The sequence below is a fragment of the Macrobrachium rosenbergii genome, chromosome 12 (genome assembly GCF_040412425.1).
Source record: "Macrobrachium rosenbergii isolate ZJJX-2024 chromosome 12, ASM4041242v1, whole genome shotgun sequence".
NCBI lineage: Eukaryota > Metazoa > Arthropoda > Malacostraca > Decapoda > Palaemonidae > Macrobrachium > Macrobrachium rosenbergii.
The window spans coordinates 111899353-111916852 of record NC_089752.1 but is presented as its reverse complement, the minus strand read 5'-3'; the positions used below and the strand labels follow the sequence as shown (position 1 = coordinate 111916852).

At 35.2% G+C, this 17500-nt stretch overlaps 4 protein-coding genes across 5 annotated transcripts in view; 1 reads left to right on the top strand and 3 right to left on the bottom strand.

Annotated features, from left to right (window-relative positions):
* Positions 1 to 17500, bottom strand: part of LOC136843881 (uncharacterized) — a 163673-nt gene that overhangs the window by 58909 nt on the left and 87264 nt on the right. The window lies entirely within an intron of this gene.
* The window catches only part of LOC136843882 (uncharacterized), a 120860-nt gene that overhangs the window by 37806 nt on the left and 65554 nt on the right, over positions 1 to 17500 (bottom strand). The window lies entirely within an intron of this gene.
* LOC136843883 (uncharacterized) overlaps positions 490 to 17500 on the bottom strand; it is a 102869-nt gene continuing 85858 nt past the window's right edge. Inside the window, exon 2 of the mRNA XM_067112758.1 lies at positions 490 to 3058. Coding sequence (XP_066968859.1) covers positions 2080 to 3039 — 960 coding nt within the window. The 5' untranslated portion in view covers positions 3040 to 3058 and the 3' untranslated portion in view covers positions 490 to 2079. The remainder of the gene's footprint in view (positions 3059 to 17500) is intronic.
* Positions 6553 to 17500, top strand: part of Hdc (histidine decarboxylase) — a 291191-nt gene continuing 280243 nt past the window's right edge. For both annotated transcript variants that reach the window (XR_010854712.1, XM_067112750.1), the window contains exons 1-2: positions 6553 to 6598; positions 7556 to 7684. The gene's annotated coding sequence lies outside the window, so the exon portion shown is untranslated. The remainder of the gene's footprint in view (positions 6599 to 7555; positions 7685 to 17500) is intronic.

The following is a 17500-nucleotide window of genomic DNA, read 5'->3' as shown; positions in this document are numbered from 1 at the left end:
ATCATTTATATATTCTTTATATTTATAAATACATATATATATATGTATATATATTCATGGCTTTTCAGTCATATGCCTTTTAAAAAGGCAATGTAAACACATTGGTAGTTCCCACATTACTTGATGCAAACATTATTTAACTTCTTTCTAGCTGACAAAAAAAATCCTTTTCTCCAGTACCTTAAAACCAATGTCCACAAGACAGATATTCCCAGTAAAACATTTGTCTTCCCTCTGTGTTTTCTTAAAACATTAGTATACAGACTGTATTCGTTTGATACAAATGAATCTTTGTTTAGCCTATACTTGTAATTTCATTCACGTGAAATTCTTAATTAAGTATTTGCATCTTTTGTGATAAAGAAGATTGTCCGTATGCCAGTGGGTTTCCACATGTCAGCGGGTTCCATTTCACATGACGTACACAAGAAAATAATGACCGTAAATGAATGATATTTGGATAACAGACAAAAAACTCGAAATAGGTGGACAAGTTTATTTCAAAGCAGTTACAATTTCAATCTTACTACACCAATTTTTATTCTTACAAAGCTTGAAGAAATCTTAATAATGGATGCCAAACAATTTGAACTAATATTCATCAACAGGAAAATCTAATACAAATCTTTAAAATTATAGGTGGCACATTTAATGTCATTTTCCTTTATTTCTCTAAAATAAATTGAATCAAGCAATCAATGAAATTTAGGGACCGACGTATCTTTCAAAAAAAATTATAATGATTACAAATAGTTATGAAAAAAAAATCCATATTTATTTTGTACAATTCTCCTAGAGATAAGAAATGTATAGGTAAACCTTTCTAAGCAGCAAGATACATGAAATAATTTTTCTTCGCACAATACAAAATTTTTGTTTACTGTTCCTACTATAATGATGTTAATGAAAGTAAGAATTTCTGATGATTTTACATCGATTTAAAAACACATTATGATGGGAATATGGTCCCTTTGTAAATAGACTGAATCAGTTTGGCACAACACTAATACTAAAAGAATTTTTTTTTTGTATTTTTTCATCCTAATACTACCTTAAAATTAAACAAAACATTTCCAGACAGTCAGTGATACCAATTCACCTCATCATCCCACCAACATGAACTAAAACATTTAGTACAAGTGATGGCAACAGTGGTGGTGGTTTTTAGATCAATGATTCAGGTCCCTGAACCTTTGCACTACTGCTCTGGCCTTTTGTACTGTAACCTAGTCTTAACTTTGTACTGTGTAGGTGCCCGGTGAGAGAAGTGAATATGATAAACCTCTCTCACGTCATTCTCTTACAAGATAATACCAAAAAGCACTTTACATGGTTTTGAACATTTCTCTTTTTGATAGAGCTAAATGGGATCTACGTATATTGGTGTTCCAAATGACAAAGGAAGATAGAGAATTAGCCTTGGCAAAGTGGGTTTGGATGGCAGAGTAAATTTCTTTAAGTTGAGGATTTTAGCAGTAAGTCAAATAGAGGGGTCACAGTCATCTCAGGAAATTCCTTATTTAACAAAACGCAGTATACTTGGAAGACTCAACTAACGCTCAATTAATGTTATTTTCTTGTTTAGCAGAAATCTGAACCACAAGACTGATTCATATTAAGGAATTCGTATCAAGGAATCAAAAGTTTTTCGCGACAAAATATCGAGAGGAATCCATTTCAGCATTTCAGCTCGAAACACTGGCGGCGTACGTATACCCTTCACTTCATCACTATTTCCGTCATGACTGAATGAAGAATTATCATCTATAAAAACCCAGCTTATATGGAATCGGTTAATCTCAAACTTCTAGAAAATTAAACTGTCACAAATGTCTTCCATTTCTCGCTCACATCTGAAGATCTTACTTAGGATTCCCGCCATATTTACCAAAAAAAAAAAAAACTCTTGTTTCATATTTCTTATCAGTAAGCCACTCATCACGGATTCTTTATTGCCTTTCCCCCCCAAAATAGCTGAACATAACTTTCACGGTCTTTTCACGTCAATTAACATAATCTCTGCCACTCTCAGTTGTATTTGGAATAGTATCCCACCTCACAAAGCTCTGCTGCCTTCGTTTAGTCAAAATTCAACCTACGTGCTACCTTCTCATCTTTGTGATCCTTAGAACAACATGGTCCTCCTTCTGCCCCTGCACTTCGGGGCATTTCTTCCCCAGAACCTTCGTCTTCGTCAGCTCCTTCACGATGGTAGGGCAGGCCGATAGTATCCGCCTGCGAAGTTGAAGGAGCACACATCAGTCCTTCCTCCGAGGGCCGGTTTGCACACAGTGCCGAGTTGACGCCATGTTCTTGTTCACAGTAGCAGCACCGAGGTGGAACGGGAACTCCGTTCTCTGTCTGTGTGCTACACTCACTGGAGTCGTGGGCGGAACCGCAGTATCTGCATCGCGATGTACCCTCTGGGGACATAAGTCCCAATATGCTGCACTTGTAACAGACGAAGGGATCTTCTCTGTAAAGAGCCACATTCCTAAAGCCGATGCCTGGCACAAATACACTTGGGGGAGCTTCCCCCCTCATCATAGCAATGACCTCGGGTTTGTGCCGGATGTATCGGCCTACTCTAGCCTTCCTGCGCCTGACCCAGATAAAGCGGTCATCTTGAAGCAAAGTTTTCGGTTTGACGGTCAGAGGAATGTCAAATATAATGACCTTCGACCGTGTGTCCTTCACCTCCGGGTATCGCAAAGTGAGGCCGTCGAACCCCACCGTCGTCAAGTATTCAACGGCTGGCCCGTCCTTGACAGTCACGTAAATTCTGGAGAACTTCATCTTGCAGAGCACTTCGAATTCGCTATGCCTTTTGGCCAGCCTCAAGATCCAGTCTAGCTTGTCGAAGCAATTCATGGGCAACCCCTTTGCAAACAGCAGCCTCTTTCTGGGGGCGGCGCACCACGAGCTGTTCCGAGCGCTGAGCTCTGATTCGATTTTCGCTATTACCAATTTGATAACTTCGTGGTGACTACGACCCTTCAGGTTCCACCGGCCCCGGCGCCCGTCAGAGTGATGCTCCATCGCTCCAAAACCACAGTTACTGGAAGAGGAGAGGCAAAGGGTATTGTTAATCACTGCAAACCACTGACCGGATGCTGCATTAAAATGATTAAGGTAATGACTGGAAACTAAAACCGGTAAGGTTTTAGAAGCGGAAAAGAGAGAACAGATGAATGAAAGGGAAAGGGAACTATCAAAATGAGGACAGAGCAAGTGCCAGTAAATTTGAGGGTTAAACGACATGATTCAGAGCCATTTTGCTGAAGCATATAACATTGAAATCATAAGGGCAATGCGTAGAAACAGTTACCTGAGCAACTTTAAATCTGGAAAGATTAAAAAAAAAAAAAGTTAAAAATGCACCGAAGTTTCTTCGGCGCAATCGAGTTTTCTGTACAGTCGCTACGGCGTATAATCAAGGCCACCGAAAATAGATCTATCTTTCGGTGGTCTCAGTATAGTGCTGTATGAGTCGCGACCCATGAAACTAACCACGGCCCGGTGGTGGCCTGTCCTATATCGTTGATAGAAGCACGATTATGGTATGTTTGATGGCTGGAGGTTGGATGATTAACATACCAATTTGCAGCCCTCTAGCCTCAGTAGTTTTTAAGATCTGAGGGCGGACAGAAAAAGTGCGGAAAGAAAAAAGTGCTGACAGAAAAAGTGCTGACGGACAGACATAGCCGGCACAGTAGTTTTCTTTTACAGAAAACTAAACAGAAGTACAAAAGCAAAATTGAAGATCATTACTTATTAGTGAAAGAAACGATTAAAATCGAATGTCCACAAACTATAGAAACCGAGAATATGAAGGAAATAGTTGACTAATATGATTTATAACGTAAAAAAATTGAAATATAAAAGATATATAAAAATACATCATTGACAAAATTCTGAAACTGAAACAAATTGAACTGAAAACAAGAAATTATTTATCCCTTCAAAATCAAAATATTAACCGGGGCAAAGGAATGAATATGCTGAATGGTCGACGAACCTGAAATTACCGAGAGAATAACAGGAAGTATTTAATTACACGGGCCATAATCTGAAAGGATAAATAAAATTGATAAAAATGCTTCTTCCGAATCTCGAACTCTATCATACGAGCCTACATACTGTTGCTAGTCTCAAAACGCTTTAAACTTCGAATCTGCAAAATGGGAGAGTTCTCTGAAAACTTGCTAGATGGAATATTTTTACCCGGCAAGGCCATGATATTCTACATAACGATAGTATATTTTCAGAAATAAACAGTTTACGTAAAAGAGCACCGCAGGAAATCAGTAAGAACCGGAAGAACAAAAGTCTCCTTGGAGGTGGCGCCAAAAGGAATAACGTCATGATACTGATCTGTTGGTTGACGTGGTCGAGAATATTGTAACGAGACCCAACTAGAAGTTTGGGCATTCATAAAATAGCCCAGCATCCCATATATGCGTCGTCAGTGCAACGAACCAGACCAAAAGGGAATGCGTCTGGCCTAGTTAGGGGACTGCACAGTCGAAATGGGCGGGACAAGAAAAAGAAACAAAGTCTGACGTCCTTCAGAAATATGGATAACACGCTGAAAGGAGGAACTATATTCCCATAAAAATATCCGTAAAACGAGCAGTCATACAACAAATAGATAAACAGACAAACAAATATATAAATAAATGTGTAGATAAATAAATAAATAAACCTTCTTCGATGTCAAAAATTGCAGAGGATCAGACTACTGAGACACACTGACAATCGGATCATTTCTGCAGTTTCTGATCAACTTAACGTAGACAGATATTACATAAATGCCAGAAAAGGAAATACTGTAATGTTGAGTTATAAAATAAGTAGAGAGAGAGAGAGAGAGAGAGAGAGAGAGAGAGAGAGAGAGAGAGAGAGAGAGAGAGAGAGAGATTAGATTTGTTACCAACCTGAATCGCAAATAAAATTAGGTAAATACTGAAAAAACCCATCAACGGTATTTTCTGGGGGAAACTATTTACAGATAAAATCAAAACAAAGGGAAATGCTATGGTAGGAAATGTAGTGAAACACATGTACTGTAGATAATATAAGAGGATATAGTGAAATCCCGTTGCCCAGAAGCACGCGTAAGAGCGGTAAGGTGTCAAAGGGAGTAAAAAGTGTTGTGTAGACCTATACACTTGGCCCAGCAAAGAGAGACGAACGCATGAAGATAACGCTTTAATCCATATACCCCGGACTTACAATTGGCAGTTATGATTAAAATCGTACGTGAAATATGGCCGTGATAGAGAATACTAAATATGTTTTCTTGCTCACATGTTTAGCCGTAAAATTGGATAGAAGCATCCAAAATCACATACCATTTGAAAGCTTTTTTTTTATCTTTTATTAGAAAAATACATTAATGCAGTTTTACAGTTGTTTCACAGTATTTACATAATTTTACAATGATAACTTTTCTACTTACACGAATATAATATGTTTACATACATTTTTTTTTATTTTACTTTTTCCCTAATTTAGGATTCTTTTTCTACATAGACTTTTTATATGTATATAATATTTAATATTAACTAGTCTTTATAATACAATAGTATTTCTTTTCAATTTCACATTTTATCAATCCCTATCTCTATATTATATTATACAGGTAGTCTTTTGTAAATATCTTATTTAGGTCATTGTTGAAAGCATGACATATTAATATTTTTGTTTTTGACATTCTATTTCTTATGAATGTAACTAAATTTGGGTCATCATTCAACAGTCCCACAGATCTTCCATACCATAATCCTGTTATAAAATACCATTTTAAAGCTAGTGCTATGAGCTTTCTAATACTGTTTAAAACATAATTTTAAGAGCAAAGGGTTTTACACGAAAAAAATGACAAAATCTAAGTGAATTTTACGAACAAAAAATAAAATTGACTTTGACCTTAAAATTTATTGGTCACTTTTCAATGGTTGAAATACAAGACATATTTAAACATAACTACGTACCATAGTTTTGAAAAAAAAAAAAAGTTCATCATCTATGACTATGTGATATTAGCAGTATTTTTGCTACCAGCCATATAAGTATCTATGAAAGTATTTGCACATAGGCCTAACACCATCTTATATTTAATATATATATATATATATATATATATATATATATATATATATATATATATATATATATATATATATATTATATACAGAGTATATATATATATATATATATATATATATATATATATATATATATATATCTGTGTGTGTATTTATAATATGTTTTCTTGACCATGTTTAGCCGTAAAATTGGCCGTAAAATAGGTGTATAAGCGATGTGTATATATATAACGTATATAATGAAAATAATGTTATTACTTTACAAGCGTAATAAACGATCGTATTATACGTCAAGCGAGCCCAAAACGTTCTGGAATTTCATTTGTCAAACCCACAGTCGTTCCAATTGCAACTGACTCAGCCAGACCGCCGCCGCCGGCGCGATCCACTAAAAACTTTGGTGGCCTTGAAACGTCACCATAGCTTTTGTTTTGATTTGGAGGGGTAGTGTAACCGAATCTTTTTGGCGGGACGGTGCGAGGAAACGCGTGTGTGCCACATTTTGCGTTCTTTTTTGCCGTTAGAAGCCGATTCGTATCATTATACGTATTTCTCGTAATGCGGGAGTGTGTTGTGTTATTCTATAGTGAGTGTTAAAACGCCGGCAAAGCGCCAAATGAACGTATATGTCGTCTGAAAGGTGAAGTTCACCAACATGTCGAGATTAGCGAACCCAGTGATCCCCATGTAAGGAATGGCCAACCCTTTCCGCTCTGAACTCTAATTCCACACGAGGGCTAGTACTAAACACGGCGAAACAGTGATTCATCTACACTGTTTCGCCGTGTTTAGTACTAGCCCCTGGGGGGTAAATGTATTTCGCCTTGTTTAGCACTAGGCCCCGGGTCAAATGTATTTAGCCTTGTTTAGTACTAGGCCCTGGGGAGTCAAATGTATTTCGCCTTGTTTAGCACTAGCCCCTGGGGGGGGTCAAATGTATTTCGACTTGTTTAGTACTAGCCCCTGGGGAGTCAAATGTATTCCGCCTTGTTTAGTACTAGCCCCTGGGGAGTCAAACGTATTTCGCCTTGTTTAGTACTAGCCCCTGGGAGTCAAATGTATTTCGCCTTGTTTAGTACTAGCCCCTGGGAGTCAAATGTATTTCGCCTTATTTAGTACTAGCCCCTGGAGTCAAATGTATTTCGCCTTGTTTACTACTAGCCCCTGGGGTGATCAAATTATTTAGTACTAGCCCCTGGGGTGGGGATCAAATGTCTGGTACCGAAGTGTTCATGCCTATACCAGCGAACCCGATTATTCCCACGTAAAGAATAACGAACCCAATAATCAACTTGTCAAGAATAGCGAACCCTGCTGCGAGTGGGTTCGCCAATCTTGACACGATCCCGATCGCTCCCCCAAAACATTTGTGTTGGCACGTCTTCGCGTCGTTTAGTTTATTTGGCGGCCTAAACGTATTCATTCGAGTGTTTCTCGCGAATCAGGAAGTGATTTATGCTGTATGACGACAAAGAAGAGGAAAGCAAAGTACTAGGCTACATAAGCAACTCTAGGTAGAAGTACCAGCCTACCCTAGTAGGCTACATCACGAAGTTGGCAGTGCAGATGGACTGGTAAGTACCCGTAGGCTACTTAACTTGAGCGTGAGAGTATTTTATACATTTTATACCCTTTATTTTTCGGGATTTGAAGGTGAAAAATTACTGAATTTGTGTTTTTCGACTTTCAAGAATGTTTTAGGTTATATAGTTTGACAACGACAAGAATAAAAGTAAAGCGTTGCGTTGACTAGGCCTAAGTATTTCATTTCTTAGTGTTGTGGGTTTGATAAATGAAGTTCCGAAACGATTTGGGTTCACTGAATGTATATACACTAGTGGATTTATTATGCTTAGAAAGTATTAAAATAATATTTTCATTATATTCATTGCATATAAATATGCGTTTAAACATACATACTATATACTGTAGTAAGACAAGAATAATGATAAAGTATTGTGATGACTAGACCTAAGTATTTTGAATTATTAGTGTTGTAAATTTGACAAAAAAGTTAACTATACCTTTGTTTAACCAGACCACTGAACTGATTAACAGCTCTCCTAGGGCTGGCCGGAAGGATTGGATTTATTTTACGTGGCTAAGAACCAACTGGTTACCTAGCAACGGGACCTACAGCTTATTGTGGAATCCGGTCGAAGAAGAAGTTTCAAAACGTTTAGGGTTCACTTGACCTAATGCGTAGAAAGTGTTGAATTAATATTTTCATTATACTTACTAAATATAGGCTAAATGTAGCCTACGTATAAACATATATAATATATAGTAGGAAAAAATAATGATAAAACATTACTTTGACTAAGCCTAAGTATTTTCATTTCTTAGAGTTGAGTTTCAAAATGTTTTGAGTTCAGTTGACGTATAATGCGAGGGTTTATCACGCTTATATTTTAGTAAATTAATATTTTCATTATATTCATAACACACACACACACACACACACACACACACACACACACACACACACACACACACATATATATATATGCGTATAGACATACATAATATAAAGTAAGACAAAAATAATTATAAAGCATTACGTTGGCCAGACCTAAGTATTTTTGTTTCATGGTGTTGTGGGTATGACAAATTAAGTTTCGAAACGTTTTGGCTTAATACGATGATTATTATGCTTAGAAAGTATTGAACTGATATTCTCACTAATTTGATTACATATAAATATTCTCATATAAACACATACTTGCATACACGTATATGATTATTAGTATTTAATATGCATTATAAAATATATATATATATATATATATATATATATATATATATATATATATATATATATATATATATATATATATATACAGGTTAGTGTATTCCATCATCGTACTTTGTTAGCTTGTTTCGGGTAGTAATAATGCCCTTGCTCATATATTTACAACTAATTTTAACTACTGCTGGTTATAGTTTGATTGTATTTACTTCACGCTGACAAAGCAGCAGCAAATGGAGAAAAGATTTTTCATTTTCAGTTTATCCAGGGAAAACGTTCTGCCCAAGTGACATTGAATTTAATCAAGAATACTGACGCACATGAATTTCTAATAATAAGCTGCAGAAAATAGTAGCCAGAACTGACCTAGTCGTTAGAAATGTTGAGAATCGCGTGTCTCTTCAATACTTAGCGTACTCTGTTCCAAGTTTGCGTTAGCATGTATTTACATTACAACGTTCTCAATGAAATACTGTTTATGTGACACTCATTTCAAGAAGCTGGCTTCGGCGATCGCGCTATTAACTTTTGAACTTAGGAACGCATTTTTTTCTTCAGTCTCTCAACTCGACAGTTATCAAAAGGCTCAACATATATTCGAGGGAAAAGTCTGGATGTTCAGATAAGCCTTCATTTGGATCACCAAGTAATTTCAGGAAATATAGCTATGCCATTCGGACGAGTTACATTCAGCCAATCATCATCAAGCTACCAGCTACTCCCAAGCGCATTTTCACCAGATCAAAAAAAAAAAGTATAATTAGCATTGCCCTTAATCCCGAACTTATAACTAATGGCATTAATTGAAATCGTACGCAAAATGTGGCCATGAGGACGAACATTAAATGTATTTTCTTGACTAGCCTATACGTTTAGACGCCTAGAATTGGTGTTAAGTATTCAAAATTGCCTACCTTTTGAAAGCTTACGTTTTGAGGTTCCTGAGACAGTTTAAAATTACTTGAAACGCAAAAGGTTTTACCAGAAAAACTGCAGAATCTAAGTTAATAAAAAAGGGGGTAAAATTGACTTGAACTGGCCCTGTAAGTCATTGCAGTCACTTTTCAGTAGTATTGAAGATGCTGAAATAAAAAAAAAGGCATATTTAGGCCTACACATAATCCCATGCCGTTGTTTTAACACATAAAGACGCTTGTCAATATTGGCATCATATGCTTAACGGTTAGTATTCGCAGTATATTTGCGCTAACATCATATATGTATCTAATTTATATGTTATAGGCCTATGCCGGCAAGTGTAATATATATATACAGTATATATATAGCATATATATATATATATATATATATATATATATATATATATATATATATATATATATATATATATATATATATATGTTAATATACACACACCGGCATATACTCTTATACTATAAACTATAGACGCATATATGACTGTGGCAATATACTGCGTTATTTTTGTAAGTGTCATGCATAAGTTCAACGCGCCAGTGACCACTAGCGCGTTGAGCATATGACGCACAAAAATAACAAGCGTTTTTATGTGCTAAAACAATGGCAGGCGATCATGTATAGGCCTATATGTGCCCTTTTTATTTCAGCACCTTCAATGTTACTGAAAAGTGACTGCAATGGCTTACATGGTCAGTTTGAGCCAATTCTATCCTTTGTATATTTACTTTTATTCTGCAGTTTTTTCGTGTAAAATCTGTTGCGTTTCAAGTAATTTTAAAATACATTTAATATTCGTTATCATGGCTATATTTTGGTACGATTTTAATTAATGCCATTAATTATAAGTTCGGGATATAAGAGTTAAAAATGCAATGATAATATAATGACCAACTACCGACGGATTCCGATACTCCCAGCCTACTGTATTTATCTCAAAAATGCTATCCAAGAAATTATAACTTGAATGACGATAGGTTGAATGTAACATGTCCAAATAGCACCGTTTTATTTCTTGAAGCTAACTGGTGATCCAGATGAGGGTTACTTGAAAATCCAAATATCTCCCTCGAATATACGTTAAGTCTTTTAATAATGCTGTCAAGTTGAGACTGAAAAAAAAAAAATGTGTTCGTAAGTTCAAAAGTAAATAGCGGGGTCGTCGAAGCCAACACCTTAAAGTGAGTTTCACATAAACGGTATTTCATTGAGAAGGTTGTAATGTAAATACATAACGAAGTAAACTGGAACAAATTACAGCACATATTTGAAAAAAACACGCAATTCTCAGCATTCTCTAACGACTAGGTCAGTGGTTCGCAACCTTTTTTAGCTCGACACGCCCCTGCCATGCCTTTCAGATGACCCCGCCACCCTTATTAAAAAAATTCATGTGTCAGTATTCTGTACTGAATTCAACGTCATTGTGACAAAACTTTGTTCCTGGATAAACTGAAAATGAAAAATATTCGTTTTTACTCTGATGCTGCTTTATTCAGCGTAACGTAAATTACAATAAAAATATGACTCACAGGAGTTAGAGTAGCTGTATACTAAGTATATGAGTAAGAGCACATTAATATTATTACAGCCGAAAAACGCTAAAAAGGCACAATGATGGGCCACACAGTAAAATAGGATGCTTTGGCAATCACATAAAAAAAATGGTTTGTTGATTACGCTTCTGAAACACATTACTGCGTTCTATACACGTTTTTCTTCAAAAAAAAAAAAACTTCGATTGACACTAAGACAAAAACGTAAATGTTCGTGTATGGGTTTGCTGCACTTAACGAAATAGGACGACTTAAGCCGACTATAAATTAAACACTTTTTTTTCTGTTCTCATGAACGCTCTGTTTTTCAGAGTAAATACATTCATAATTCGCTTTTTTTATTTTTAAGTGGATTATAACATTCGAATGAGATTAGTCTCAATGTCGACGAATTTTGCATTCGAAAACATTTCCTCACTATATGAAACACATTAAACCTGAGATTGTTTCCTTAATAATAAACACCACTTGTTTTAATAACATTAAAATTTTCATTGCAACGCGACAAAACGCAGTTTTACCGGTGACCGCCCTATAGTCCGAAGGCCCGACGGACTGTAATCAGCCCCCCACCCCTTCATAGCTAATACGGCAAAATTGTAACCAGTAAACACCCATAATAATACCAACCTACGACTATCGGACCTTCGGACTATCGGGCCTTCGGACTAACGGACTGTAATCGTTTTACCAACAACGACGTTTTTGCTCTACAAAATATTTATTATTATTGTGCGTACATAACTCTCTCTCTCTCTCTCTCTCTCTTACATTTCAAAAATCTGAAATGTTAGCTCATATCAATGAACAAGAATTACGGTGGATAAAGTCATTTGCAAAATTCGTTGTGCAGGGCGGAATCGATGCACCAGGGTAAGAATCTTAACGATACGGAGCACTACTAGGGTAAATAGGAGGGGCTCTGATGCATAGCCTATGGGAGTACTGATATCCATAAAATGCCAGCTGATTGCGTTTAGCAGTCATTGACGAAATGGCTGCAAAGAACTATAAATCACACGTACACAAAAGACTCACGAAGACGATCGATTACAAACCTCCTGACTTGCCGGCAGAGAAAATAGAAATGACATTACGACATTGGATGGTGCGTGAGAGAATGGCACCATCTGAGAGCTTCAACCGTCATGCGTAGTGGCAGGCGTGGGGATACCTAAGTGTAGAAATCGCTAATACCAGGAACCGTTAGACTAGATCCTACCCTAAACGTGGTGTAGGTGAAAATTACATTTGAAACATTACGGGTAGGTAATTTAAACGGAAAAGCCCCTGTAGGTTGAGTTCACCCTTTCCGTACATTTCCGTCCTCACCTCACCTAATATTTATCTTGCTTCCCCATCACCCTCCCGTTTCATTTTCTGAGAGACAACAATGAGATACCTCTCTCGGTGCTGCTACACGGTAGAACTGTTTTAATAGATCAGGTCTTGCTTTCCTTAATTGCTGTATTTTTATGCATTTTGCTTAATAACTTCAGCTTAATTATATATATATATATACATATATAAGAGTATATATATATATATATATATATATATATATATATATATATTCATGATGTTGCCTTGTAATACGTGTATCCTCCAATACTTTGATGATATTTACTTTTTTCATAGTAAGTTATGTTTAATGATAATGATTATTGAAGTGTCATGTTTAATGGCATCAGATCTCAAAAGAACTAATGATAATTTGATAGCGTAATTAGAATTAATAATACAATTTTAATAGTAACGTAATTTAGAACGAATATCTTTCTTGATAAAAGCGTAGTATGTGAACACGTGTGTGTGTCCACCAGGCTTGTTTCATTTCAGTTGTCATCAGTGATTCGTCCCATACGGGCTCAAGACGAGTGATTTCATGTTGTTACATGCGTTGTTCGAGTCACGTATGCCACTTGGAGAGAAAGAATACATGTCCTGATCAATTACGTCATGTTTTGTAAGATTGCATTCAAAACGTTTTGCTGGGATGACGTAACTTTCTTCTAGCCCTTTCATATCTGTACAGTTATCATATGAATGAGGGCGCATGAGCCCCGATGTGTCTGGGAGCGCCTGACAGTGAAAATAATTATTTCAAAAATTCAGCAAAAATAAAATTTTATGGCAAATAAACGTTCATTTTGCTGTCCTTTTTTTCTAAATGTTTATATTTTATGGTGGAATAGTCAGAATAAGAGTCCCAGCTTTCTAAATACAAAAATTAGTTATTTCACGAAAAAATCTTTACTTATTTTTATATTTTCTGCTCGTAACCCAAAACTATGAATGTCAGGCGAATGAATTATTTTTTTAAGAGAAAGCCAACAAAATTTTCTAACATCGACATATAAAAAAGAATGGAAAACGAATAAGTCCAGCTGGTGAAAAATTGATAGAAAGGCAAGAAACAGAGCAGTCATTTATGTGATATGAGAATTATCATAGAAAAAGGCTTTTAAAGAGCCTATGGTGGTTATTTTTCATAGAAATTACTTTGTAAATATACGAAAATGAGGAAAAGTTGAAGAATAATGTGAGTCAAGAAAATGGCTTTGGTAACGCAACAGTTTCCATTTTAAGTGTTATAATTGATTGAAACGAAATAATGTTACTGTCATTATTATCGTTCGTAGCTCAAAAGCCATACAGTTAGGCGAATGGATTATTTTGTATGAGAAAGCCAACAAAATTCTCTAAATATTGATATCTAAAACAATGAAAACGAATAAGTCCTAGTTGGTGAAAAATTGATAGAAAAAGAGGTACAGAAACAGAGCGATTTGCCCGGCGTATGGTGAGAATTATTGCTAGAAAAATGTTTTTTTTGAAGAGCCCTATCTCGGTTATTTTTCATAGAAATTACTTTGTAAATATACGAAAATGTAGAGGAATAGTTGTAGAATAAAGTGAGAGTCAAGAAAAATTGTTTGGTAACGGAACAGTTTCATTTTGACGTTATAAATTGATTGAAACGAAAAAATACTGTTGTCAACATTATCGTTCGTAGCTCAAAGCTATAACAGTTAGGCGAATGAATAATTTATGAGAAACAATAAAATTCCTGGGCCATTGACACATATAAAACAATGAAAACGAATAAGTCCAGTTGGTGAAAAATTGATAGAAAACAGGGTGAGAAATATACCTATAATAGTTTATGTGGTGAGAACTATCAAGAAAATTTTTTTGAAGAGCCTATCTTGCTATTTTTCATAGAAATTACTTTGTAAATATACGAAAAAGTGAGAGGGAAAGTTGAAGAATAAAGTGGAAGTCAAGAAAACGGCTTTGGTAACGGCAATAGTTTCATTTTTGACGTTATAATTGATCAAAACGAAAAAAGTTACTGCTGTCAACATTATTGTCTGTAGCCCAAAACTATAAATATAGGCGAATGAATTTATTTTTTATGAGAAAGCCAAGAAAATTTCTCAAATATCGATTACATAAAACAATGAAAAACGAATAAGTCCAGTTGGTGAAAAATTGATAGAAAAGTGGGTAAGAAACAGAGCGCGCCGCCAGGCATACGGTGAGAAATGTAAGATACGAGAGAGAAACGTGGTAGGATCAGCTGATTTCATTGTGAGAAATTTACTATGCCGGGGAATTGCGCATGCGCAGTATAGGGACTGCTTGCCTGGCGGCCGATGCCTGAGTTACATATCCAGCGTATGCTTTAACTCATGGAAAACCACCAACTGTCCGGAAATAAAAATTACCACTACCACACGTACGAAAAATGTCGGTAAATTTTACGTAAAATTACGTCAGTCAGAAAAGAAGCGGGCTAGGGGGTTGTTGCGTAATATTACGTCAATTGGACAGGAATGGGCTAGAAGCTTCTCCATTGTATCTCGCACCCAAAACGCTTTAATGACGTCACCTTCCTGCTTCTAGAACTTTTGTATCTCGTACCCAAAATGCTTTAGTGACATCATGTAATTGAGTCATCGTGACATTGGAATCCTAAAATCTTTTCATTCTACTTTGTGACTCAGTCGATTTGTTTCCATCTCTCTCTCTCTCATTCCTAATTAGAAGAGATTACTTTAACGTAAATTTTTGTATCACTTCTAATGATTAACTTTGAGATCTGAATTTAGCAGTTATTTTAGTTCGTAACGGCGCGTAAAAAGTGTGTATTGTGCAACGCAGCCGCAGCAAGTGATTTGCTAAGAGGTTTTTCACAAGTTGTGTAAGGTAACGAAATTTTACTATTGATACCATGGTATGATAAGTTAGGAAATTTTGAACAAGTGAACTCATTTATTGATAAATCTTGTGTGTTTTGTGTGTTTTTCTATTTACAATTTCTTTTATATTTCACATTTTTTTATGTTTAGATGTAAACATTTATTTACATAGCATTGTAAATATTTTGCAATTTAACACGCACTTAATTTAAATACTGCATACTTAATTTAACATTGCATACTTTAATTAACATTGCATACGATTTTCATTTATTTAGATTTTCTTTTAAATCTTGAGTAATTTCATAGTTTAAATTTTGTTTGAATAATTTAAATTCCTGATAAAGTTTTTGTGAATTAGTTTTTTTTTCATAATTTAATTCAAGAATTCATTGAGTGTTCTGTTATTTTCAACTAATAGTAAATTTTTCAGATTGTGAATTCTAATTAATTGTGAATTCTAGTTATAAACTTTGAATCTGAAAATAAATTTTTGTATTTAACAGTTTTAGAAAAACAGTGTTTCATTTATTGATCACTATGAATAGGATTGATTGTGTGTGTAAGGCAAAGTGATAAACATGTTCTGTTCTTTATTTTGCCAAGTGAACAAGACCAGGGAAACATGTTTTTTTGATGGAGGATGCCCTTCTACTCAGAACATTTCTAGTTTAATTTTTGATATTCACACATATTCTGATAGACTTAGTTTGATTTTTTCAAGTAATAAATAAGTTTTTCCTAAGGGATCACTGTTACCTTTATATCTGGGAATGTAATAAATAATGTTATGAGAGTTCAGGTATCTGGCTGAAGTGAGGTATATTTTTGAATTTTGAGATTAGTTGTGTAATAACCAGGTACTTGATATTATCGTGACATTATATATATATATATATATATATAGTTATATATATATATATATATATATATATATATATATATATATATATATATATATATATATATATATATATATATATATATATATATATATATATATATATATATACTAGTTGATGAAAACTCCTCTTCAATTTTGTTTCTGTTAACCACAGTAAAATAAACAGAGGACTCTAAATATATGTGAGCTAAGAATGAAACTAGCCAATTCGTCGTAACACCATCTTGTTATTTCTCAGCAAGATGGAGTAAGTACACAAACGTTCAAATGCAGGCCTATGCTGTACGCCCTTGTGCAGAATACACATTAGGTTTTAAAAGTACGTTTAGCATTATGTATAACGCGGAATTACATAATTAACTCTAACAACCTGGATTTTCTTTAAATGACTTTTATTGGGCAAACAGTTTCAGTCAAAATACGCAAGGCCCAGTCCATCCTTGCTCTTTGTCATATTCACGATAAAAATACCGACACAACTAGATTGCATACATATATATATATGAATATATATATATAATATATATGATATACACAATATATATATATAGCGAAGTTGAAGTCGGCTGCTATAAAACCCAGTAGACTAGCGGCAAGCATGGGGGGAAAGGACAACTCATTCCTTTCCAAGTACTTTATTCAACTGACGTTTCAAGACTTATCAGTCGCATTTTCAAAGCTATAGAATAAAAGAACAAACATTAAAAACAGACAGGTTAAAAACAGAAAAGTTTTAACATAAAACTACAAAAACTGAAGTACGATAGGAAGGAATAAAGTTTACCAAAGAGTGCTGAAGACCAAGACAGAGTGACAATCAGGGTCCGGTTCGACCCCAAGAAATTCACGGGAGTTATGAAGGCGTTGACGAGGACTGAGCGTTTAGTTGGAGAATAAGCTGCGTAATGAGAAGTGATTCCAATATTGCTAGTTGGTGGTCATTCGGAGCCCTTCCTATGATTCTGAAACCTTTGTTGTTGATGTCATATTTTTATTTCCTTACGTGATCTCGTGTACAAGAGAATTCGGGGCTTGACAGT